The 22,323-nt window shown below is 61.3% G+C and overlaps 2 protein-coding genes across 9 annotated transcripts; both read right to left on the reverse strand.

The window, feature by feature from the left end:
• Positions 1-3,069: 3,069 nt before the first annotated feature.
• MAP4K2 (mitogen-activated protein kinase kinase kinase kinase 2) lies at positions 3,070-15,118 on the reverse strand. Of its 5 annotated transcripts, none has more exons than XM_023654364.2 (32): positions 14,931-15,118; positions 14,763-14,820; positions 14,434-14,524; positions 14,284-14,348; positions 13,957-14,012; positions 13,613-13,660; positions 13,485-13,527; positions 13,034-13,106; positions 12,825-12,956; positions 12,685-12,747; positions 12,294-12,375; positions 12,103-12,210; positions 11,607-11,685; positions 11,195-11,253; positions 10,560-10,603; positions 10,436-10,474; positions 10,328-10,361; positions 10,097-10,202; positions 9,925-10,013; positions 9,802-9,843; positions 9,636-9,720; positions 9,462-9,541; positions 9,320-9,380; positions 9,113-9,230; positions 5,574-5,632; positions 5,391-5,494; positions 5,120-5,297; positions 4,329-4,397; positions 4,138-4,224; positions 3,825-3,895; positions 3,684-3,739; positions 3,070-3,574 (listed from the first exon to the last, which is right to left on the reverse strand). In XM_023654364.2, exons 1-32 carry the CDS (start codon positions 15,024-15,026, stop codon positions 3,487-3,489), a joined length of 2,463 nt encoding a protein of 820 aa, XP_023510132.1. In that variant the 5' UTR covers positions 15,027-15,118; the 3' UTR covers positions 3,070-3,486. The 5 variants fall into 5 exon arrangements, with proteins under 5 accessions (XP_023510132.1, XP_070086181.1, XP_070086178.1 ...); XM_070230080.1 differs by having other exon boundaries at positions 14,648-14,820; XM_070230077.1 differs by having other exon boundaries at positions 13,957-14,136; positions 14,931-15,113.
• Positions 15,119-15,421: 303 nt separating this feature from the next.
• On the reverse strand, positions 15,422-21,799 carry MEN1 (menin 1). 4 transcript variants are annotated; one of them, XM_070230102.1, is made up of 12 exons: positions 21,640-21,769; positions 20,796-21,256; positions 19,616-19,824; positions 19,279-19,407; positions 18,948-18,988; positions 18,779-18,866; positions 18,046-18,184; positions 17,937-17,963; positions 17,773-17,860; positions 17,510-17,645; positions 16,880-17,044; positions 15,428-16,668 (listed from the first exon to the last, which is right to left on the reverse strand). In XM_070230102.1, coding segments are annotated over exons 1-12 (1,968 nt in total). In that variant the 5' UTR covers positions 21,642-21,769; the 3' UTR covers positions 15,428-16,185. The 4 variants fall into 4 exon arrangements, with proteins under 4 accessions (XP_023510135.1, XP_070086203.1, XP_023510134.1 ...); XM_023654367.2 differs by lacking the exons at positions 17,773-17,860; positions 17,937-17,963 and having other exon boundaries at positions 15,422-16,668; positions 18,048-18,184; positions 21,628-21,799; XM_023654366.2 differs by lacking the exons at positions 17,773-17,860; positions 17,937-17,963 and having other exon boundaries at positions 18,048-18,184.
• Between the last annotated feature and the right edge of the window lie 524 nt (positions 21,800-22,323).

Here is a 22,323-nt window from a genome sequence, read left to right on the forward strand (position 1 = left end):
TTTGGCTTTCTGTTTTTGTTTTTTAAGCCGTTATAGGGTTTTCATTTTTGAGTGATTACTTTAAAATACTTAAACTTACATTTTCTTACATGGTATTTCTTACATACAAAAGGATGTGTGGCACCCTATGTGAGTTTGGAACTGAGTTAAAATTGAACACCTGCGAACCTACCACCCAACGTGAGAACCAAGATATTACCAACCCTTTGCAAATTCTGGGGTCCTCCTCCCCGCTCAACTCCCCTCACAGGGACCATCATCTCGAATTTTGTGCTTTCTCTTCCCCTGATCTCCCAACAGAGGTTTATCACATGTGCATGTCTCGCCAGACAATAGATGGTTTCATTTTGCTTGTTTTGAGCTTTACAAAATGCTGCCATACTGTGTGTAGTTTTATGCGATTTGCTGTTTTCATTCAGCACCAAGTCTCTGAGGTCCATCTGTGTTGCTGTGTTATGTGAATATGGTATCTCCCAGCCTCCCAGCAGCCCTGCAGGCTGACGCAGGATATGGTGCACCCGGAAAACAGAGCTCAGCAGGCTGGCCCGGGCCAGGGGCCCGCTGCAGGGGCTCCCCTTCATCTCAGCACACATATTCCTTTACTTGGAGAGCAGCACTGAGGGCCTGCTGCGTGCCAGGCAGGGACCAGGTGCTGGACACGCCACAGGGAACAAGGCCACATTCTGGTTGTCCCCTTGACCCTTGACCCTCACTTGCCTCGGTGTATAGGCCAGCTCCCGGATATCCTGGGGCACCCATGTCTCCTCACTTACCCACAGAATGGCTTAGAGAGGCTGACCTGACCATCCCAGAAGTTTCCACCTGGGGAGGGCAATCTGACAGTGGCTATCACAAGGACAAACGCAGCCACCTCTGACCCAGCAATGCCACTTCCAGGAATTCATCCTATAGGACACTTGAATATGTACCGTGGCCTTGGCATAAGAATACTGCAGGATCGTTTGTAATATCAAAGTAGTAGGAACAAATTTCCATCAATAGGGATCTAATTGGCTAGTTAATTACCATTAGTTATGGGAAATGCATACAGTGAAATACCACTAGCTATAAAAAACCAAGAGGGAGGCACTGGTAATGGTCAGCTCTCCAGGGCAGATTTTAAAAGGGTAGGATGAGAACAGTGGAAGGAATACGTTACTGTGTGTATAAAAAGGGCAAATAATACCTATGAGACTGCTTAGATATGCATAAACACTTCTGGAGGGTTCCTGAGTAATTGGGATCTCGGGGCTGGTGGGGGGGGGGGTGACTTTCATTGTATCTATTTTGTATTCTTTAAAAGTTGTGTACCATGGCCTAGGGCTGCCTATTAAAAAATAGATAAATAAAAATTTCAGCCTTTCAGCACATATCCAGCTTCCTGGCCTTTCTTTGGCTTGTGGCCAGCCTTTGCTGGTGGCAAACATTTTATCAGAGGCTCTTGCTTTTCCCAGACCCCTCTTTGGACATTACATGCTGACCCCCAACCCCCCTTTTCAGACCAGGGTGGCAGCCAAGGGCTGGGGCAACCTGCCACAAGGTGGCGCTGTCTGCCGCCTGCTGCTCTGTGGACAGAAGGTCAGTCTTCCCTGGGCACCTGGGGTCCTGGGTCAGGGGCCTCTGCTGAGTGGAGCCCACCTCCCCACCCCTGGCACTCCTCAACCTAATCCTGCACCTCTACCAAGAATCTGGAAATTTGGAAGTGAGGACTCGTATCCCTGTCACCCCCCATTTGACCCATCAAATGCCCTCCAGCGGGCGCAGACAAACACTCAGAACTTGGAAGGTGCCTCTCACCCTCCTCTGGGTCTCACGGAGAACACAGGTGTGCGTGCCCGGTACACAGCAGTGACCCGTGCAGCGTCTCCTCCCCTGGTCTGACTCCCCATTTCAGCCTCCTGGTCACTAGGATGACTCAGAGCAGTCGGGGATCTGCTGGGGGTGGACAAGGGACAATATGACAACCATGGGATTGCCTGGGGCCCCAGGGTACCAGGGACTAAGCTGCCGCCGGCTCTTCACATAAGCTGCCAACTACCCACCCACTCATCGTTTCATTCATTTATTAAATATTTACCAACGGCCCACCAGGTGTAGAGAAGTCCTCATGCAAACACTTGGCCTGAACATCAGAAGGGAAATGATCGGGCCAAACTCGGCTCACACTCCTCCCCCAGACCCAGGGCCTTCCCTGCTCTCCCGCCCCCAGACCCCCACTCTCTGCAGCCGGATCCTGCCTGTGCCCCCGACCCCTCCTTCAAGGCCAGCTGCCATCCTGCCTCCTCGGCCTCACCTGCCCAAAGGCTGTGGTCAAGAGCCTGGTCCATGCCTGGGGTGCGGAGCTCTCTAAGAGGGAAACGTGGGTGAATGACAGAGCAAAGCACAAGGTGAGCTGTGGGCGGACGGACGTGCCCTCAAGAGGCTGGCTCCAGCAGGGGTCCAGCTTGGTAGTGACCCCTCTGTAAGCCCAGGGCCGGGCACTAGGAGGCCTTCTGGGAATACTTGTTGAACGGACACGGGCTGATCTGCTGAGTCTAATGAAGATCATGCCTGTATTCAGTAATCAGGGCCTGACAGAGTCCACAGAGGCAGCAGGTGGGAGGCAGGGAGGCAGCCCCAGGCCTGGGCAGGGTACACAGGTTGTGGCAGGCTCTCCCTAGGCCAGCAGCCTCCCTGTGGCTGGGTGGAGCAGGCCTTCCACAGGCCGCCTGGTGAGATCCCATATGAGGCAGCGCTGTCCCAGATGAAAGTCCCTTTGTTCAGGGGCCCCCTCATCTGCATGACTCCTTGGGCACAAAAGAGGCCTCGCACTGCAGAGCTGAGGGCTCATCCTGAGCAGGGGAGCGGAGGAAGACAGTGCCCCTGAGAGGCCTGCTGGCACCATGGGCCTCCCCATCACCTCTGCCCAGCTCCCCTTCCATGGTGCATCCACAGCAGCTGGTGCCACAGAGGATGTGCGGGAGGGAGGGAGGGAGGGAGGAAGGAGGAGGGAGGGAGGGAGGTGGAAGGAAGAAGGAAGGAGATGAGGCAGTGGGCTCAGCGCCCCCAGACCCAGAGAGACCAGTGGAATAAAATTAAACCAGCTTTAATATCAATATAGTCTCTCTTTTAAATACCGTGTTCCCCAGGACAAGGCGCAGGGGCAGGCTCTTGGCAGGAAGAGTGGAAAGGAAATGTGGAACAAAATGGAATGGATCCCCTGGGGCCCGCCCTACCCTGCCCAGGGCCCCTGCCACGGGGCACTAGGGACTGGGCTGCCTGTGGGGGAGGGGGAGGCGACAGCAGCTTCCTCTGGTCCAGTTACTGCAGAGGCGTGGGTGGGCTCCCCTCCTCACCCTGCCCTGCCCCCAAACTCTTCTCAGGATCATTTCTGCCCTTTAGACCAGCAGAGCCGGGGCCTGGGCGCCTCTGATCTGGGAGGGGGCCCTTTGCCTAAAAGGGACTGTGGCTAAGGCATGGGGCGCGGCGGGGGAGTGCCTGGCCCGCTCAGTAACTGCTCTGATGGCCCGTGAGAATGTAGAGGTTGCTGTGAGCCTCTGGGTTGTCGGTGGGAATGCTCTCGAGGATGATGTCTCTGAGGGGAGAGAGAGCTGGAAGTGAGCAGGGCGGGAAGACACTGGGTGTGGCCATGTGGCCTGGGGAGGGGGGGGGCGGGTGAAGGGGAAGCCGGGCACCCCTCCTACCTGTGGGCCCCAAGCACTCGGAAGATCCTCGTCTTGTCTGTGATCTCCTGGGTCACCTGGGAAGAAAAGGGGCACTGAGGCCACTCCTAAGAGGTGGGGACAACCCGGTGGGGGGCAGCCAGGTTCCTGAGTCCCACTCACCTCATTGGTGTCCAGGCTGCGACCTTGCATCCCGTGGCTCCAGAAGGCCAGCACGCTGTCCTGCAGACACACTAGGAGGGGCCACGCTGCCATCAGCCCTGCGCCTGCCCTGAGGATGCTGGGTCCCCCAGCCACACTCCAGGCCCAGGGCTGGGCCACAGAGGTCCTCATGGACTGCAGGTAACCAGGATGGCTCTCACGAGGGGCTTGGAGACCTGCCTCCTTGTCCTGCTGCCAGCCCCTAGCCCCTGGACCATATCACATGCTCCAGGCTGGGGACACCCCCGCCTCCACCTGTGTCCGGCTCACTCACCCACAGTCTCAATGGAGAAGTCGAAGGTCAGCACAGGCGCCAGTGTGGCCGTGGGCTCGCCCAGCAGGTTGACGATCCTTACGCAGCCTGCACAGGGAAAGGGCTGATGGGCGGGGAGGGGGAGGCAGACCCACGTGGCTTCCCCCACCCCACCTTCCGCTGCCCCCTGCCGCAACCCCACGGACACTCACGGTCAAAGCAGACTAGGATTGTGTCCCTGTCCACCTGAATCACTTGCTGGGCCGAGCCTGGGAGCCCATCTGCAGGCAGAGAAGGGACACAAGGCCTGGCTGAGCCACCAGCCCTGCTCTGGCCCCAGGAGCAGGACACAGGTGACAGGCTGCAGCCAGCCTTTGGCTACAGGCACATCTCAGCCTCACAACGGCTCGGTAGGGTCAGGATCCCTAATGTCGCTGCCCAGCTGGGGAACCGAGGCTGAGAAGGAAGCGAGCATCCTCGGGCCCTTGGGGAACAGGGAGAGTCCCCAGGAGCCGCGGGAGGATGGAGAAGCAGGCTTCGTGACTCAGTCCTGTGTGACCTCAAATCTCCAAGCCTCAGTTTCCTCCTGTGTAACAAGGGCCTGATGTGGGGCCGTTTGTGAGGATTAAGAGTGAAATCTCATGTGAGACCCCACTCGGGGCACAGCTTGGGGCCTTCCCTCCTCCATCACCCTCTGCCACTCGCGCTGCAACCCTGAGCGGTCCCCGCATCCAGGGTCCTGCTCCCTCGCTCAGAATGGAGGCCTCCAGCACCTGCCTTGCCCCATTTGGCTCTGTCCCTGCGGCCCCTGCAGTGCTGGTCCGCCTTTCCTCAGCCGCTGAGCCCTCTGGTCTAATGAGCTCTTTTCCGGAAGCCCAACTGAAGGGAGGCTGGGAGCTCTGGGCCCCCAAGGTCTCCATGGACCACAGGCTGTGGGGAACTCTCTCTCAAACACACACACCCCCCATCCCCGCGTGTGCAGCAGCCCAGCCCTCCAGCTCACCAGGTGGGATGAGGACATCTGGCGTCAGGCCGGCCTCCAGGGGCAGGACATGGAACAGGACGCGGCAGCCAGGCCCCTCGGGGCTCTCAGCCCCTACGCACACCTGCGGGAGCTCCTTCCCGTCCAGCACCAGCGGCTCCAGCATCCCTGCTGGGCTGGGCAAGGGGCTGGAGAAGTTCTGGGGGCAGCAGGGGTGCTCAGGTCTCCACGTCCCCTCTCCAGCCCCCTGCCACCCGCCCGAGGGTCCCCTGGCCTCAGCCCCGCCCCCCACCTTGAGCAGCAGGAACTTCTGCAGCGGCTCATACCACTGCAGCAGGAGCAGGCTGGTGGGCAGGGCGGCCAGCAGGAAGGTGCTGCCTGTGTAGGGGTTCCGCACTGCGAGAGAGGCAGGCCATGGGCACTGGGCATCCCCCGCGCCCCGACCCCTCCCGGCCCCACCCTGCGCAGCCCTTACCCACGCGACACTGCAGGCAGCCCTTGGTGTCAGGAATCTTGGTGGACAGGGCGAAGCGCCTGTAGAAGTGACAACCAGGGCGTGCGTCACGGGCCTTGCCCGCCTTACAGGTGAGAGACTGAGGTTCAGAGAGGCAAAGCAACTTGCCCGGGTAACACAGCTGTGAAGGACACAGGATCCGGAGCTGGTCTCGTGGCTGCGGCACCCACCTCTGCAGCCCGCAGCATCTCTGTCCCGTCCAGGGGTTTGGGGCACAGAATTACCTCTAACTGTGCGACTTTGGGCATGTCACTTAACCTCTGCACACTTCGATTCCCTCATCTGTAGAATGGGGCTAACGGGCGCCCACCTCGGAGGGTCCCGGTGGGGATTATATGAGTTGACACGGGGGAGGGCGTACAGCAGAGCCCGGCACTCACAGAGGGTGTCACCATCCTGAAGGACTACTTTGCACCTATCTCCAGTCCTTGAAATCCCTTTTAGCCGATGGCAGGGTATAAATGAAGGAATGAATGAAGAAACAAGAGCATGGAAGGCCCAGGTCACAGAGGGGCACCCAGGCCCAAGGAGGTCAGGACTCGCAAGGAAAGGCCAGCAGCTGCCCTCTGCTGCCAGTGGGTCGCTCCCCTTGGGGCCTGGGGAGAAGTGGGGTCCTTGTCTTGGTTACTGGCTGTTCCCCAGACCCCAGGGGACTTTCTGAGCCTGTTTCTTCCTCTGGGGAACAGAGCCACATGTCAGCAGCCCTGTCACCTCCCCCTGGCGACCCAGGTCCTATCTGCGCCCTCTACCAGGATGTGGGCCCCACTGAGGAAGCCAACGCCTGTCTCTCTCTCTCTCTCTCTTTCTGCTCCTCTGTCCTCTCTCTTCTGTCTCCCCAGTTCCTTCTCCTCTCTTCCCCAACTGGCCTTTGGGTGGGACAGAAGCAAATATTTTTGTATTTGTTTTTATCTCCAAACATTCTGGTTCTCCACTCTTTACATTTGAAGTGTACTCTGTGACTCCGGGGTTTCCCAGACACAGGCCCAATGCTGCCTGTGACAGGCTGGGGCTCTGATGGGCCTGTTTCCTGCAGGTCCTGGGCCAAAGCAGACACTCGCTTGGGGACAGGACTCAGGAAGCCCTGAGGCCACAGAGCTCCAGATGCAGTCCCGGAGTGAGCACGCCGCAGGAAGGGCTGGGCCCCATCTCCCCAGCTGGTGTGGCCACCAGCCTGGCCTCCCCTGCCTGGCCCTCTGGCTGCCACCCGCCACCTGGTCATAACAGTGTCTAAGCTCACAGCCCCCCGCCCCTGAACTCAGCCTCGCCCAGCCAACAGCTGACAGAGGCCCCGCTTGCACATCTCAAACTCAGTGTGACAACACTGAACTCCGCTCCACCCACCGCTGATGACAGCTCCATCCTTCCGCTGCCTAGCCTGAAAACCAAACCTTGGAGTCATCCTTCACTCCTCTTTCTCTTCCATCCACCAATTGTCAGGAAATCCTGCTGGTTCCACTTTCAAAATAAAACCAGAATCCCACTACTTTTCTTCTCCTTCAATGCCACCCCGGTCCAAGCCACCGTCACCTCCCACCTGCTGACTGCACCTGGCTCCTGACAGGTCTCCTGCTTCCACATTCATCTCCTCCAGTCTGTTCTCAACACAGTAGCCAGAGTGACCCATGAAAACCTCAGTCCTTGTCACTTCTGCAGGGGCCCTCAGGCTGCTCTGATTCAAAGCCAAATGCCTAATGTGGCCACAGAGCCCTCCCAGATCATCGCCCCCTCACTCCATCCATCTGGCCACGCCAGCTTCCTTCCTTGCTGATCCTCAAATAGGCCAGGCCCACTCCTGCCTCAGGGCCTTTGCACTGGCTGTGCCCGCCCTCTGGGATGCCCTTCCCCCAGAACTCAATAGGGCTCGCTCCATCACCTGCTCCAAGTCTTTGCTCAAACAGCACCATCTCAGCGAGGTCCTTCCTGACCACCCTGTTTAAAACCGCAAGCCGAGCCCCACCCCTCCTGGCCCTCCTTCTCCTTGCTCTTCTTCATGTAGCACTTTCCCCTCTACGCACCACCACAGAATATACTCCTTTTTTGTTGGATTGTTTGTTGTCTGTCTCTCTGGACAAGAAGGTCTGGAGAATGTAAGGGTCACTTTAGTTCACAGACGCATATCATGCCCCCAGAACACTGCCTGGAACATCCTAGGTGCTGAGTGGGTGTTTGCTGAATGACTGAATGAGGGACTCTACCTTGGATGTCCTGTGCCTTATAAAACACACAACCCACTCTGCTCCTCTGGAGGTCTCCCCATCCCTCCCTCTCCCTTAGACTCACTCCTATCAGTCCCTAACTCCTGTCAATACCACTTCCTCCATCCTGCTCGGGTCTGTCCAGTTGTCACCATCTGGTAGCCTAGTCCCTATCATCTGCCGGCCAGCAGATGCCTCTTGTTTTCATCTGTCCCGAAAAGCCCCTCTCTCCTTCCCCCCAGCTCCAGGAGAGGGCACGTGACCCAGGCCTGGCCCCCAAGCTCCTTGTCCCCTGGGCACCAACACTGGCTCAAGGGTGGGCCTGGACCTCAGCTGGACCAGTGAGGACTGGCCCCAGGACTTTTGTGGGAATTACTTGGAAATACTAGTTCCACAGGGTTGCTCGCTAATAGAAAGCAGGCCTGGGACTGCAGGCAGCCTTCACTGCACAGGAAAGCCTAGTGAGAATGAGGGTGACAAGGGGACAACAGAGCCAGGAGAGGCAGGAAAATTCCTGACTATGCCGTGTAAGCCTGGATCCAGCCGGGCCTGAAGCTAACCCTACTCCCGGACTTTCAGTTACAGGAGCCATGAAATTCCCTTTTGCGCTTAAGCCAGTGAGTGAACCACCTGCAACAGGAAGAATCCTGACGACACACAGAGAGACCCTTCTAAAATGCTCACGGCACTACTACCAGATGAACATAGCCCGAATCCTGGGCCTGGCATCAAAGGAAGGGCTCTGCCACCCGTGTAGCTTCCTCTCAGGCTGCTCCACCCTCCTCCCTCAGGCCAAACACCTGTAACTCCCCAGACCACCTGCAGGCATTCGTGCTTGCTCTTCCCACTACCTGGAATGCTGTTCCCTAACTCATCTGCTGGAAGACTTCTGTGCACTTTCAAACTCCAGGAGCTCGCCTGGCCTCTCTGAGGCCTCCTCCCAGCTCTCCCTCGAGTTCACCTCAGAACCAGGGGCCGAGTGACAAGGACTCATCTGATTCATCACCTCCACGGCCAGCGTAAGACCTGGCCTGTAACAGCGCTCAGTGCTCAGCACCCGTCTGCCCCGCAGCCTCGCGAGCACAGCTCCCGCAGCAAAGCGCCTGCATGTCCACTGTCTCCCTACCCCCCAACAGGCCTGGGGACAGGGGCAGGGGGCTATCGACCGCACGGACAGATGGGGAAGCTGAGGCTTGGGGAGGCACAGCGACATGTCTAAGATCACAACAGAAACAGGCAAGGCCCTCTTCCACCCGGGCTGTGCCCCCTGCCCCCGCCTCCCGCCCCCGCTCCCCAGTCCCTGACCTGGGGATGATGCGCTGGGTGAGGCGGTTGGTAGGGATGGAGAGAGGCACCTGCTGCTGTAGGCGCCGCTGCTCGAACAGGCCTGGGAGGTCGTGGGCCCAGACGTGCGTGGATTTCCCTGGGGGGGGGGGGGAGAGGGGGAGGCTCACGGAGCCGCAGGGGTGGGCGGGTGCAGGCCCCGCCCCACCTGCCCCGACCGACTGGTACCTGAGAGCGACAGCAGCACGTTATTCACACAGTAGAGCCAGGCGCAGCGGTGCGAGATCAGCTGGAGGCCACAGAGGGACAGGGCGTCAGCCCCCGAGGTCCCCCGGGGCCCTCTGCCCCCCCACGGCCAGCTCGGCCTCACCTTCTCCAGTGTATCCTCATGCAGTTCGTGCAGGTTGAGGGTGTAGATGCCTTCCTCGGCCCCCACCACCAGGAACTGGTCTGCAGGGTTGGGGATGGGGTCAGAGGTCAGTCACACCCCCTGGCCCAAGCTGGACACCCCCAGGCCCCTGCTTCCTTCCTGCCCCTGGCCTACCCCGGGTGACAGGGTGAATCCAGGTGACAGCAGCGTGGATCCGCAGGGGGCAGCCATTGAAGACCTTGGAGAAGCAGGCGCCCATCTGTGGGGAGACGAGGCTGAGGAGGAGGCGTTGGGCAGCGGGCAGGGCTGTGGGCAGCGGGGCTGCGGGACAGACACTTACGTGCACCTTGGGGGTCGGGGGGAGCCCGTGGCAGGACGATCTCTGGGACAGAGGGAAGGAGTCAGGGCCAAGATGACATCCGCAGCCTCCCACCTCCCCAGCCCCTCGGGAGCACCCCCTCACCTCAGGATCCAACCGGTGCTTCATGGTGGCCCAGGCGGTGGGGAGCACTGGGGGGCTGTCAGGGCCTCGGAGAGGTGGGGGCGGGGTTCCTGCAGGCACAGACCCGCCGTGAATTCCAGCCCAGGACCTCCAACCTGGGCCTGCCGCCTGGTCCCCCAGGCCTGGGACTTACCTGGGGGGCTGGATAGAGGGTCCTCAGCTGGGGGCACGGAGGGGGACGACCCCAAAAATGGGGCCCGCTTGATGGTGCCCATGGCGTCATCGGGGGAGTCCAGCTCCTGGCAGGAGGGTCACGGGGCCCCACCCGGCTGTGAGCAGGTCACCCTGTAACCGTGTCCCACCCCAAGTGTGCCCTCTACAGCACTGCCCCCAGCCCCAGCTCCAGCTTCCTCCCACCCTGTACCTGGAGTTCCAAGGCTGGCCGGATAGTCAGGCTCCTGCAGACGAGGCATGACATGTGACTGGGCCCCAGGACGGGGGCCTCCCCGCTCCTCCAGGCCCAGCCCCTCACCTTTCCTCCAGGGCCTCCTGGACCGACTGCAGCAGGCTCCTGGACAGGCAGGCGAAGGGGTCAGAGGTCAGCCTTTTCTGCTGCCCCCAACCCCTCCCCTGCGCCTTCCCTCTCCCTCACTCACCCACTCAGCTCATCCTTTCCCAGCAGCGTCCACTCCTCCTCCCACTGTGGGGAAGGCAAGTCAGAAAGACCAGGAGAGAGGCAGAGAGACACTGTGAGAGGCAATCAAGAGATTGTGGGAGACAGAGAGGACAGACAGACAGATGGAAAATGAAATGGTAGCAGACAAGAGATCTGTAAGAGAAAGAGAGACAATGAGAAGCAGAGAGATTGAGAAAAACAGGGACAGAGAAACAAAGAGTGAGAGAGAATGAGACTGAGATGGTGGGAGCGAAGAGAGATGCTGATGAGAGACGGTGAGAGAGCAGGGGAACAGTGAGTCAGACAATCAGGGGCGGACGCGGAGACTGAGGCAGAGAGAAACACGTTGAAGGCGGGGGGCTCAGGCGTGTGACAGCCCACTTTTTAGAAAGGCGGGGTCACCCTGCCACCTTCCAGCCAGCTATCCAAAAGAACTTGGCCCAGGAGGGAGCCGCCAGCCTGCCGTGTCCCTGGGAGGGACAGGCCTGCTGGGAGCCCTCCCAGGCCTGAGGGCCAGGCGGTCCCCTCTGCAAGGCTCTGCGACTTCAGACGCTGACCTCCAGCAGCCCCCAGCCCACGCTGCACGCCACCCCCCGCCCTCAGCCAGCCCCTCACCGGCTCATTGAGGGGGTCCGTTTCCTTCCTGCGTGGGGCGCCAAATTTCACCTGGTGAACTGGGGGGCCCAGATACAGCGGTTGGGGGCCAGAGTCTTAGGACTGACCCCCACACTCACACCAAAGCCACACACACAACCCCCGCACCAAATGCACACGCCTCGCCCTCCCACCCCCACACACTCAGCCCCCACCAGCACATGCACACACATAGCCCCCAATCCACGCAACACTGCCCCCGAAATCCACACCCCCACACTAAATCCACACACACGGCCACACACCAAATCCGCACACACGGCCCCACACCAAATCCACACACACGGCCCCACACCAAATCCACACACGGCCTTACACCAAATCCACACACACGGCCCCACACCAAATCCACACATGGCCCGAGCCAACTCACACTGGATCTCCGAGGGGGTCCTCTCGGCCGGGCCGTGCTGCCCCCGGGAGTGAATGGTGTCTGGAAACATGTCATAAGTCTAGGAAAGAACACAGGGGACCCACACCCAGCGCTTGCTTCACGCAGGCATCCTTTGAGGTGCTTTATTTATACACGTGGATGTGTTTTGTGTTCACAATCAACCCTCTGAAATTATCGTGAGATTAAATGGCACCCTCATTTCACAGCTGAGAAAACCAGCAGAAAGGCAAGTAACTGGCTGAAGGTCACACAGCGAGCGGAAGATGGCTGAGCCAGGGTCATGGTCAGCCTGGGCCAACGGCAGGAGCCTATCACGGGGGTACTGGGAGGCAAGAAGATCCCGAAGGGTGGGCTCACCTGCAGGCAAGCTGCCTGGGCTGGAAATAGACAAGTTAAAGGGACCTTGACCTACACACCTCTGCGCTCCTTACAGCAGGCCAGGCCAAGATCCGTTTCCCCAGCTCCCCTCCCTTACCTCCAGGTCACAATCTTCCGGGGAGGGGGTTTCCAGGTGGGGGTCATTGGCCTTGTCCAACAGCTGTGTGAGCAGAGCCCGAGGGAGCTGCTGGGTTGTGAATGGGTGCTGGAGGATCGAGGGGCGCACAGGTTGGTCCCTGGCCACTGCTCCCCAGCACCAAGCCCTCCCCCCCAGCCCCTGCCTCCCACCTGCAGAAGTTTCTCTGCCGTTGGCCTCTTCTTGGGGTTCTTGGTCAAGGCCAGCTTGAGGAAGTGGTGGAAATTCTGGGTCCTAGTAGGCACAAGAGCCCCCCACCCCAGACCCAGGTTAGCCCTCAGGAGGGCATCCTGCCAGCTGCCACCTGCCACCACTGCAGAGGCCCACCCAGGAAGGAGCCAGTCTGGGGCCGAGGGCAGCTGGCTGGAGCAATACCGCTGTTGCGACATGGCAGCTCGTCCGTCATCACCATCTGCCCTTCTCCCCCGTCCACACCAGGTCCCTCCCGCAGATGAGCTGTGGGGACCCAGAGAGGGGAGGGCTCCTCCACCCCCAAGGGACCTGGCTGCAAGGGGGCCCCAGCAGGGGGACGTGGGCGCCCACCAGCGAGTCTTGTCTCTCAGCTTGGGTGGCTGGAAGCTGCTCTTGGACATGAGCATCAAGGCCCTGTGGAGAGCACAAGGTCAGGGGTCAAGGGTCAGTAGGACTCTTGGGGTCAGGCGAGGGGCAAGTGTTCAGCTGACCTCATGGGGTGCAGGTGGAACAGAGGGGGCTGCAGCTCGCCCAGCTCGATGGCAGTGATGCCCAGGGCCCAGACGTCACACAGCTCATTGTAGCCACCTTTGCGCTCCACGGCAGCCACCTCTGGGGCCATCCTGGAGGCAGGGTCACAGACGAGATGGCCAGGTACCCCACCTGTGGCCCCGCCCCCCAGCCCGAGGCGCAGCCTCACCAGTATGGAGTCCCGATGAAAGACCTCCTCTTAGCCACAGACGCCGTCAGCTCGCCTGACACCCCAAAGTCAGCTGCAGGGACAAAGAGCTGCCCTCACCCGCCCTCGGGCTGCTCACCCACCCACCTCTAGGGCGCAGGGTGCAGCCGGCAGGGCTCAGACAGCAGGCTGCCTAGGCTGGGTCACAACCGCCACGGGGCCCAGGCAGGGCCAGGCCCCCCTCCCGGGAGAGGTCAACCACCTTCTCTCCCTGACCAAGCGCCTGGTCCCATGTTGGACCAATCACATCCAACCTCTAACAGGAAGGGAGGACTGTTCACTTTCTAAACGGGGAAACTGAGACTCAAGCAGTAAAGTGACTTGCCCACGGACACCCAGCACCTGAGTGCAGGCCCTGCCTCCGGGAACTTCCAGGGAACCCTCACCCTGATTGTGTCCCCGGGGTACTGACCCAGCTTGACATCTCCCTGGAGGGTGAGGAGAAGGTTGGCTCCCTGTGGGAACGGAGGAGAGAGGTCCCGTCTGGCGCCCCTGAGCACCTCCTCTGTCCTCCCAGCATGCCCTCGGCCAGACCCCTACCTTGATGTCTCTGTGGATCTTGCCCTGCGAATGCAAGTGGTGCAGCCCCTGGGGACAGAGAGGAGCCCCTGAGAGCAGCTCCCAGCACCATCCCCTCCCCTGAGCCCCCTCCCAGGACTGGGGCCCCCCACCCACGCGGCTTCCTCCTCCCCTCTCCCCAAACAGGAAGTGACTGAGCCAAGAGGGAAATGGGCTGCTTCCGGCAAAAGGGCTGGGGCCCTTTCCCCCCAGGACCCACCGCCCCTCAAGCCAGCCCCCCCTCCTCCCCCACACACTGGCCAGCTGGGCTCCCTGCCCACAGCTCCCCGGGATTGGGGTGTGAGCAGCCTTATGGGCCCAGCTACCTTCAGTGCCTCTCGGCAGACATAGGCAATCTGTCGTTCCTCCAGGGGCCCGGTGGCTGAAATGGAAGGGGTGAGAGCTGGCACGGGGGTCTGGGGGAGATGCTGAGGCCATTCTGTGTGGGGGAAGCAGCAGGCACTGCTAGGCAAAAGGGGTGTTGGCCAATCCTTTCCCAGCATAGTCTAGGATACAGAGCCCAGAGAAGCACAACATTTCTCTCAAGGTCACACAGCCAGTGAGAAGTGGAGAAGGGCCCAAGTCCAGAGCCCCAGCTCTCCCCTCGTGCCCCATGTTGGGGTGGGGGATGGGAAGAAGGCTATGGCCCTCACCGTGGTAAATCTCCTGCAGGGACCCCCCACCGCAGAACTCCATGCAGATCCACAAGCGGTCATTCCTGGAGGGACACAGAGCTGGGGTGGGCACCTGGCAGGGCCCCACGGGGGCTGCCTGAAGGTGGGCAGGCGGTAAAGCAGCCTCACCTGAGGTAGCTGCCAATGTAGGCCACCACGTTGGGGTGCCGACACTCACGCAGGATGGTGATTTCCTGCTGGAGGGAGCTGATGTCGTCCCCTGGGGAGCACAGGGCATCATGGAGGGGCCGCATAGGGGTCGTCCTAACTCAGTGCCCCCATCTGCAAAATGGGCACAGAGCGCCTCCTCCCTCCATGCCGGCCGGGTGCCAGGCGACAGTACCTCCGGGGCCTGCCTCTCGGGGGTCTCGGAAACGTCAACTCGCCGCCCCGCACACCGCGCCCGCGCGGCGCTCTGCCCGCCCTGCAGCGCAGAGGCCCCGGGCCCGGGCCCTCACCTGGGTCCAGCTTGACTATCTTGACCGCGGCCAGTTCGGACGTGACCGTGTCGCGGGCCTGCAGGGCGGAGGGGGAGAGGGCTGAGGCGGGGCGGGGCGGGGAGCTGGAGCCCGCCGCAGGGCGCCGAGCGGGCACCCTCCGCCGCTCCCCCGCCCGGCCCGGCGCACCTTGTAGACGTCGCCATAGGTCCCGGCCCCCACGCGCTGCAGCAGCTCGAAGCGGTCCCGCGGGTCCTGCAGCGACACGTCCCGCAGCAGCGCCATGGGCCCGGCGCCGGGCGGGCCGGCGGGCGGGCGGGCGCGAGCTGCGGAGCCGCGGAGCCGCGGAGCCGGCGCGGGGCGGCGCGGGGCGGGGCGGGGCGGGCCCGCCGGTGGCTCGGAGGCCGCGGGGGCGGGGCCGGGCCCGGGGCGGGGCCAGGCGGGGATGCCCCGCCGCCCGGCCGTGAGGAGGCGCCCGCGGGACGGGCCCGCGGCGCCCAGGGGAAGCCCCGAGGCCGGGCGGGGCAGACGGCGCCGAGGCCTTTCCGCCAGCCGCCCGGTGCCCGCGCGCTACAGGTGGGGAGCCCGAGGCCAGAGGGCCAGAAGGCAGAGGAAAGGGGGGCGCTCGACCCCGCCCCGCCCCGCCCCCCCAACTTCCCAGATCAAACACGGACAAGTACTTTTTTTTTTTTTACAAAATGTATTCATCTTCCTTGAAACTGAAAAATAAATCTATGTACAAAACAGGAAGCGATCAGGCTCCCCTCACCCACTCGCAAACCCCTGCAGATTTCCTCCCGGGTCCCCCGAGACGGGCTGGACCTCCGGGAGGTTCCCAGAGGGTCGGCAAAGAGGTCGCTCTGATCTGGGGCCAGTTTGGTCAGGAAGGGGGCGGGCTCAGAGGTCACACAGGCCAGGGGCGGAGCTTCGTGCCCCGGGCTCGGGGGAGAGGAGGCTAGGATTTCCAAATTCTGGAAGCGTTCCTTAAATTCTTGCGGGTAGGGTGCTTGGAATCCCAGGGATGAAATTCTGAAGAGCGAAAATGTACTCCTGGGGGCTGAGCGGGGGCGGGGGGGCTTCCCGGACCAGGGGTGAGAGCAACCCTGAGCAGCACTGGCCAGGCCGCCGGGTAGAGCGGTTCTGAGCTGAGCCTGATTCCCGTGGTTGGACCTTTAAAGACTGGTGATGGGGCCCGGGATGAGGTTCCCATTGGCCGGCTGGGATGCTGGGGGATGGGACGTATATTTCGATGACGGGGCAGAGCCCTAGGTCTCCCGGACCCGCAGCCCCGCAGCCCCGCAGCCCCGCAGCCTCGGTTCCGGGTGGGGTTGGGGCCTCCTGGGCCCGGGCAGGGGGCGGAGCCTGGGCTCGCGGGAGCTGGGGCGGAGCCTCCACCCCGGTTGGGGGCGGGCTCCCCGTGGGCCGATAGGGAGTCCGGGGTAGTTCAGAGGCCCTTGCGCTGCCGTTTGAGGAAGGAAAGCGTGTAGTCGCTAGGTGTAGACACCTTCTGCTTCTTCATCTGCACTTGCGATTGCGCCGTCAGCTGCAGCTTGATGGCGCTCGAGTTGATCTTGGTGGCCACCAGCAGCTCCTTCATGCCCTTCATCTTCTCGCTCTGGAAAGTGAGCACCGGCCCCTCCGGTGGCGGCGACGCGGCGGGCGTTGGCGCCGGGACGGCGCTGCCGCCTTCGGGGCCGCGGGTAGTGCCTGGGACGGTCCCTGGGGGCTTCCGGGGGGGGCCGGGCACCGCGCCCTGGCCCGCGCCCGGGCCCTTGTCCAGCGCCGGCTTCTTAGGCGGCGGCGGCTCCTCGGGCTTGGACTCCCGCCGCGGACCCCGCCGCCGGCCTTCCCGGGCTTCCTCGCCCCACGGCTCCTCCGCCTCGGCCGTCTCGGCCTCGCGGCTCACGATGCGCACCTTCTGCCGCACCTGGGCCGGAGGGGGAGGGCAGGCCGAGGAAGAGGTTTCAGGCCAGCGGCTGGAAGCCCAGGACCCGGCCTCGGCCAGACTGTCGAGGTGCCCGTCTCATCTGCACCCAAAGGGGATGAGCAGATGCCCTTCAGGGCTACAAAGGTCCCGACCCTTCTACAGCTGCTGTCACTCCCTGTCCTCCCGGCCACCCTGCGCAGCTGCCCCTCACCTGTCCCTCAAAACGGCCTAGGGACTGCACAAGGAAGGTGGCCCAGCCCACATGCAGCACGGGCGTGGGGCTGCCCTCTTCCCATTTGCAGATGCCGTCGTAGAATCGAAGCAGGTGGGCGAAGCACTCTGGGTCCTGGAGGGCAGACCCCTGGCTCTGCGTGCCCTGGGCAAGGGGGAGAGGAAGGCACAAGTCAGACGCCCTTCTCACTCTCATCAGAGGGCACAGGCCAGGCCCCTCAGCTAGGCAGTGAGCCCTGGCTCTGGAAGAGGTGAGCATGGGAGAAGAGAATTCGCAAAACCTCCTTCCTTTTATAAAACGAGCCCTTAGCCAGCACATGGCAGAAGGATGGAACCATCCCTTACCCCCATCCCACCCCTTCGACCCACTGAGGGGCCCTGGCCCTGAAAGAGATGGGCTTCCACCCATGAGCCTGAAGGCACATGGGTAGAGACCCCTAAAATACCCTCGGCTCCCTCCAACCCCGGCCCAGGACTGTGGCTACTGCAGGAGAGAATACAGCTCTCGCGCTGGGCCACCTCCTTCAGGCAGTCCCTCGGCCTGTGCGGCTGTGACTGGGAGCCCCGCTCAGCCGGAGGGTGCACACAGGCTGGGGCTGCGGCCCTTCACCTGGGTCTGCTCCCCCGGCCGCTCCTCGCCGGCCTCCAGCAGGCTGGCCGCCTCCTTCAGCAGGTTGGGAATGACATCGTTGGCCACTTCAAAGAACTCCTTGTAGATCTCCTCATCTTCCCGGCAGTAGTTGTAGCTGTGAGAGCAGGAGGGCACTGTGGGGTCTCAGCCACGGGGGTAACCCCTGGGACCTGGTGGGGGATGACGCCCAGGTTTCTTTTCCTGGGTCATCCAGGGACGGGGTGAGTGGTTGGGGTCCTCACTCTGAAATGATGGTCTCTGTGTCAGCCCAGAGCAAAAGTGAGGAGGGGGCATGGGGCTGGGGGTGCAGGTTCCACTGCTGGATGGTGGCTGGAAATGAGAGGGGGAGGGGAGAGGCATGAGGCCCTCATCAGGGGTCCCTACCACCTGGGCTGGTGGCCTGGACTGCCCAGGGACTGGATGGACGGGCCAGGCTGCAGTCCTGGATGAGGGTGGTTGGAAATTGGGGGGAAGGGGAAGGGCGGGCGGGCCGAGGCCCCCGTGGGGGCATCCTCACTCCTGGATGACAGTGGCCGTGTCGGCCCAAGCCTGCAGGGCTTCGCGCACATTGCGGTTGCGACAGTGGTAGCCAGCCAGGTACATGTAGGGGTAGATGTGCTCATCCCGGTAGTAGGTCTTGGCTGAGGCAATGCCCTGGGGACAGAGCAGACGAGGCAATAGGAGGATCACACCACCTCCCGCCCCTTCCACCTCTCCACCAGGGGTTCCCCCCTGGGTCTGCAGGACTGCTTGCTGAGGCCGGGGTCAGACCGCAGGGGTGGAGGCCCCCACGGCCTAGAAAAGGGCAGGGGCCTGTCCTCCAAGCTCAGGGCATGTCTCTTTCTCAGGCTTTCCCAGGCACTCCTACACAAACACCAAAGGCTTCCAAGCCCAGCCCCATGTCCCTCCTACCCCTGACCCCCACTGAGTTAACACCCTCTCCTCAGTACTCCCCCCACAGGTGACCTCTGTTATACTCCAGGAAGGACAAGAGGCAGCAGGAAAAGCAGGGCTGAGGGGACAAATCCAGGCCCCACCACTCCCAGGCTGGGGTCCCCAGAACCCTCCTCAGACAGCCATGACTGCACTGAACACGCACGTGGCAAACTCAGAATGGGAACTGGGTGAGGGATACCCCCATTACACACAAAGTTCTTCTCTTCTCACCTGCCCCTCCCAGTCCCCAGGTAGAAGGGGACCCCAGCCCCTGTTGGGCCTCCCTTCTGTACCCTCCTGAGATGTCCCCACCTTGTGGTAGAGCGTGAGTGGGTCTGGCCGGCCAGGGGTTGGCTCCAGCTCCTCCAGATCTGCCAGGTTCCCCAGCGCCATGGGGTACCTGGGAAAGGATCATGAGTCCAGGCTGTCCCCCGGCCCCCCAGCCCCCTGAGGCCCAGCCTGGCCACTTCCCCCTACTCACCTTTCCAGATGTCCCAGGTCATAGAGCAGCCAGAGCAGCTTCTAGGGGCCGAAGGAGAGAGGTGTGAGCCGGGTTGGGGGGGGGGGGGACAGGGTCCTCAGTCTACTAGGCAGAGGTGGCACATCCACCAGCAGGGACGTCCCACCAGGTAGGAAGGGCCAGAATTCAGGAACCAGCCCCTTATTGCAGTCAAAGCCCTTTCACGTTTCAATTCCAGTCTCCCAAGAGCCCTGGGAAAGGCCGGGCCAGGATTAGCTCTTGTTGCACAAGGGGAAGTTGAAGCTCGGGGAGGGCACATGACCCTGCCCGGGGTGCCATGGGCATGCCTCACCTGCTGCAGCTGCAGCAGCTCCAGAGAATCCGTGTGCAGGTCAATGGAAGGGTTGATGGCGCACACCATGAACGCCACCTCCATCTTGCGGTCACAGCGCATGTACGATCCTTTCAGGTACAGCCAGCTCTTGGAGAAGAACAAGATGAGACGTCTCAGGACGGCCACCTGAGCCTGCTCCAGGGAGTGACAGCCAGGAAAGGAGCCCTTCCGCGTCCCCTTCCTGACATACATGGGTGGTGATGGGAACAGGGGAGTGTGGCTCAAGAATGCAGAGCTCCTTGAGTGGCTTGGGTGGAGAGTGTGAAAGGGACAAGTTGGGGTGGGGGGACAATACCCGCTCAGCCACACCCGCGTTGACAGTCTGGCCCCTGCGGTCCTCATTGCCCTTGCCATGCCAAGTGACCTCAGCTGTCTGCTCTCCATTGGGCCCAAACACTACCCAGGCGTGGTCCTCAGACAGGGCCAGGTGGACATCCCGGAGACCCAGAGCCTGGCAGGCCCCCACCACAGCAAAGGCCACACCAGAGCTGTCCAGTTTGGTGCCTGTGGAAGGAGAGCTAATTAAAGAGGGTCCTCTGGGCTCCGGCCTAGGGGAAGGGGCCAGGTAGTGAGGGGCTATACTCCCTCCCACCCTCAGCTCCAAACCTCAGACACTGCCACCCTTCATCCCTCCATCCCTTTCCTCCTACGTGTTGAAAGCCTCTCCTTTGCCCTTTACATCCTTTATCCTCAACAAGAGACCTTCTGGGATCTTCCATAGCTCCACCCAGCCTTTGACCCTGTCCCTTTTCTTTCTCTACAACCATATTACACATTTCTGTTAATTTATGGATTTCCTCATTTTATTGCACCTATTAGGTTATAACACAGATAGCAAAAACAGGACACTGGCCAACGCTCTTTTTTCTCACACCCACTGGCAGATACTCCTCAATTTATCTCTGTACTCTTCCTGCTGAGGTCAGAAACAGCCTCAGTTTCCTTCTCAATATGGCACCCCGAGACCTGACTGCCAGTCAACTGGGCTTAAAGCAAAGAAGAAAGCTCTTTGCCGGCCCCAAGGCTTAAGCTTCTTGAGATGAAGCCTCTGGCCTGTTCATTTTCAAAACATTTTCAGACGTATTTCATTTAACTGTCTCAAATGTAGCCCAATTTGGGTCCTCACTCCCCAACTCTGCTGTCGCCCTCTGTGCCTCATGCTGGGCCGCAGGACTCCTGTAGCTGCTCCATGGCAGGGATGGGGGTTCTGAGGGGGCATACGGTGGCCTAATGGGTTTCGAGCCAAGTGACTGGGGTCCAGTGCCAGCTCTGCCATTCTGTGTGACTTTGGCACATCACTTCCCCTCTCTGGGCTTCAGTTTCGTAGCTGCAAAGCGGAGAATCACACTTGCCCCGCCTCGTGAGGCTTACAGGTCTCCAAAGGGCTCTAGAAACCCCATAGTGTTGGGAAGAGGTGGGCCACGGTTCCCAGGTGAGACAGGATTCTCGCCCCTTGCCACCTGTCGGGCTCCAACCTGTGATGAAGCTGAAGAGGGATTGGATGTGCGCCCGATCCTTGAAGTAGGAACGGCTGAGGCTGTTCCAGATGACATCCGAGACCTTCTTGACCAGCTCGCGGCTGGAGACGCCCCCCTCTCGAGGGTAGAGAGACAGGTCGACGGCGCCGCGGATCTGGGCGGTGAAGCGGGCATAGAGCGCGGCGATGATGGAGAGGTCGGCCACGGGGAAGTAGGTGAGGCCACCAGGAGGGTCGGGCGCGGGACTGGGCTGGAAGGTGAGCTCGGGCACGTTGGTAGGGATGACGCGGTTGACAGCGAGGAAGTGCTCCACGAAGCCCAGGACCAAGGAGAGGAGCACCAGGTCCGGTTCCTCTCGGCCCAGCTCGGCAGCGAACAGGCGCACCACGTCGTCGATGGAGCGCAGCGGGAACAGCGTCTTCTGGGCGGCCTTCAGCCCCATGGCGGCGGGCCTCGGCCTGCGGGCGAGCCGGGGGAGGGAGGGTCGGGCGGGCGCGGCGGGGAGCCCCCTCCCAGCCTCGGCTAAGGTTCCACCCCCAACACACCGTGCCCTGCTTCCCCGCCCCCTTCACCCTGCGCTCGTCCGTTCCCCCTCTTTCGTCGGAGGGACCCCTCAGCCTAGGCTGTAGGGCCTCCTCGCCCCCCACAAGCCCAGGAGCCCCGGCTCTGATGGGGGTGCGCCCCTAGGACTCCGCTGAGGACCCCCAATGGCAGCCCCGCCCCCTCTCTGCAACCATACCCCAGGCCCCTAGAGTCGGTCGGGCAGGCGCTCCTACGCCAAGCCCCCCAAATCCCAAGGAGAGTCCTGGCCTGGGTCCCCCGCGCCCACCTCCGCGCTTACATCCCACACAAGGCACCGCGGCGCCCGCCGCCTGGAGCCTGCTGGGAAACGGAGTTCCGCCCCTCCGGCAGCACTGCCTGCCGGGAAGTGGAGTTCCGGGCCCTCTCCTGCCCCCGCAGATCTTGAAATGGTGGCCTGGCCGGCCAGTCCGTGGTGGCTTATGGGAGTGGTAGTCACGAGGCTCTGGGCGCCCCAGTGGTAGGTGAGGCGTGAAGGCAGCGCCACCTTCCTGAGGTCGTCAGTGATTGGTCCTGCCGTTTCACGCAGACCAGGTAGGCAGAGGGACCGCAGTGCATTCTGGGAGATGTAGTCCGGGGAGTGACCGGGCATCCTCAGGCGGTTATTGCGCTTCTGTAGGTTATCGTCGCGTGTCGGCAAGACGTGAGAGAACCGGTACTTTCAAACACTGGTGGAATACTGTGAATGTGTGCAGCCACTTTAGTTGCATATTATCAGTGTCCACTAACACATAAAAGTGTCTCTGTCTAGCGATTCTTCCCCAGTTCTGTCCGTGAGAAAATCTAACAGGACCAAAGAGAAACATCTCAAGAACCACTGTAGTTATTTGTAATAGAATAAAAGAAGAGTGAAGTAACTCTATGCATGCTAAAATGGATCTTCAGGGCATATTGTTGAAGGAAAAAACTTCAGATCAATATGTATGATAAGATAGTATTTATATTA

Source organism: Equus caballus, chromosome 12 (genome assembly GCF_041296265.1).
Source record: "Equus caballus isolate H_3958 breed thoroughbred chromosome 12, TB-T2T, whole genome shotgun sequence".
In the NCBI taxonomy this organism is placed as follows: domain Eukaryota; kingdom Metazoa; phylum Chordata; class Mammalia; order Perissodactyla; family Equidae; genus Equus; species Equus caballus.

Bases quoted from the DNA above. Each gene is read 5' to 3' on its own strand.
- MAP4K2 (XM_023654364.2), bottom strand. From the start codon at position 15,026: ATGGCGCTGCTGCGGGACGTGTCGCTGCAGGACCCGCGGGACCGCTTC. The intron at 14,525-14,762 runs GTGAGGGCCCGG...TGTGCTCCCCAG, and splicing joins GATAGTCAAGCTGGACCCAG to GGGACGACATCAGCTCCCTC. The intron at 10,203-10,327 runs GTACAGGGTGGG...CCCTCCTGCCAG, and splicing joins GGCCAGCCTTGGAACTCCAG to GAGCTGGACTCCCCCGATGA.
- MEN1 (XM_070230102.1), bottom strand. The intron at 19,825-20,795 runs GTTGGAGCCCGA...CTCCTTCCACAG, and splicing joins CCTCTTCAGCTTCATCACAG to GCACCAAACTGGACAGCTCT. The intron at 17,861-17,936 runs GTCCAGGCCACC...TCTCATTTCCAG, and splicing joins GTCCATCCAGTCCCTGGGCA to CCACCATCCAGCAGTGGAAC.